The sequence below is a fragment of the Athene cunicularia genome (assembly GCF_003259725.1).
Source record: "Athene cunicularia isolate RWA chromosome 1 unlocalized genomic scaffold, athCun1 chr1_part1, whole genome shotgun sequence".
In the NCBI taxonomy this organism is placed as follows: Eukaryota; Metazoa; Chordata; class Aves; order Strigiformes; family Strigidae; genus Athene; species Athene cunicularia.
Genome location: NW_020799091.1, coordinates 84,682,567 through 84,683,095, shown reverse-complemented (window position 1 = coordinate 84,683,095; position 529 = coordinate 84,682,567). Strand labels below are relative to the sequence as shown.

Below are 529 nucleotides of genomic sequence, written 5' to 3'. Positions count from 1 at the left end.
GCCTCATGCACTCCCCTTTATGAATACATGCTTGCATTGCTTTTAATATTAACAATGGATAGAAACCATGTCCTCGCCTAGTCTGCACAAGCCATGGCGCCTCCTTTCCCTGAATGTGGCCGTACACAGTCTCCTTTTCCCCCCTTTTTTTTCCTCCCTTCATTCTTCTCCACCGCTGCCGCTATCGCGGCCGCTGCCGGCAGGCGGAGGTTGGTGGGCGGGGCCACACGAGTGATGAGGAAGCCACGCCCCCTCGGCGTTGCCAGGTTACCGCGCCGCCGGTGGGCGGAGCCTGAGCCGGCCTCTGGGGTCGTGCTGCCAGCCTTGCCACCTCCCCTACCGGCCATTTTTTTTGACGTCACAGCGCGGCGACGCGGCCGGTGTGTACCGCCCGCTCGGCAGAGCCATGTTCAAGGTGAGGAAGCCGTTGGCCCCGCTTGTGGCCGTCGCTGTTCCCCGCCCGTCCCTCCGTCAGCCCCGCTCCGCTGACAGGGCTCCCCCCGCCACCTGCCTCCGACAGGGCGGGGGC

At 64.3% G+C, this 529-nt stretch overlaps 1 protein-coding gene across 1 annotated transcript in view; it reads left to right on the top strand.

Moving 5' to 3' along the window:
• Nucleotides 1–353: 353 nt before the first annotated feature.
• The window catches only part of APOO (apolipoprotein O), a 34,701-nt gene continuing 34,525 nt past the window's right edge, over nucleotides 354–529 (top strand). Inside the window, exon 1 of the mRNA XM_026856574.1 lies at nucleotides 354–415. Within this exon, the coding sequence (XP_026712375.1) occupies nucleotides 407–415 (9 nt within the window). The 5' untranslated portion in view covers nucleotides 354–406. The remainder of the gene's footprint in view (nucleotides 416–529) is intronic.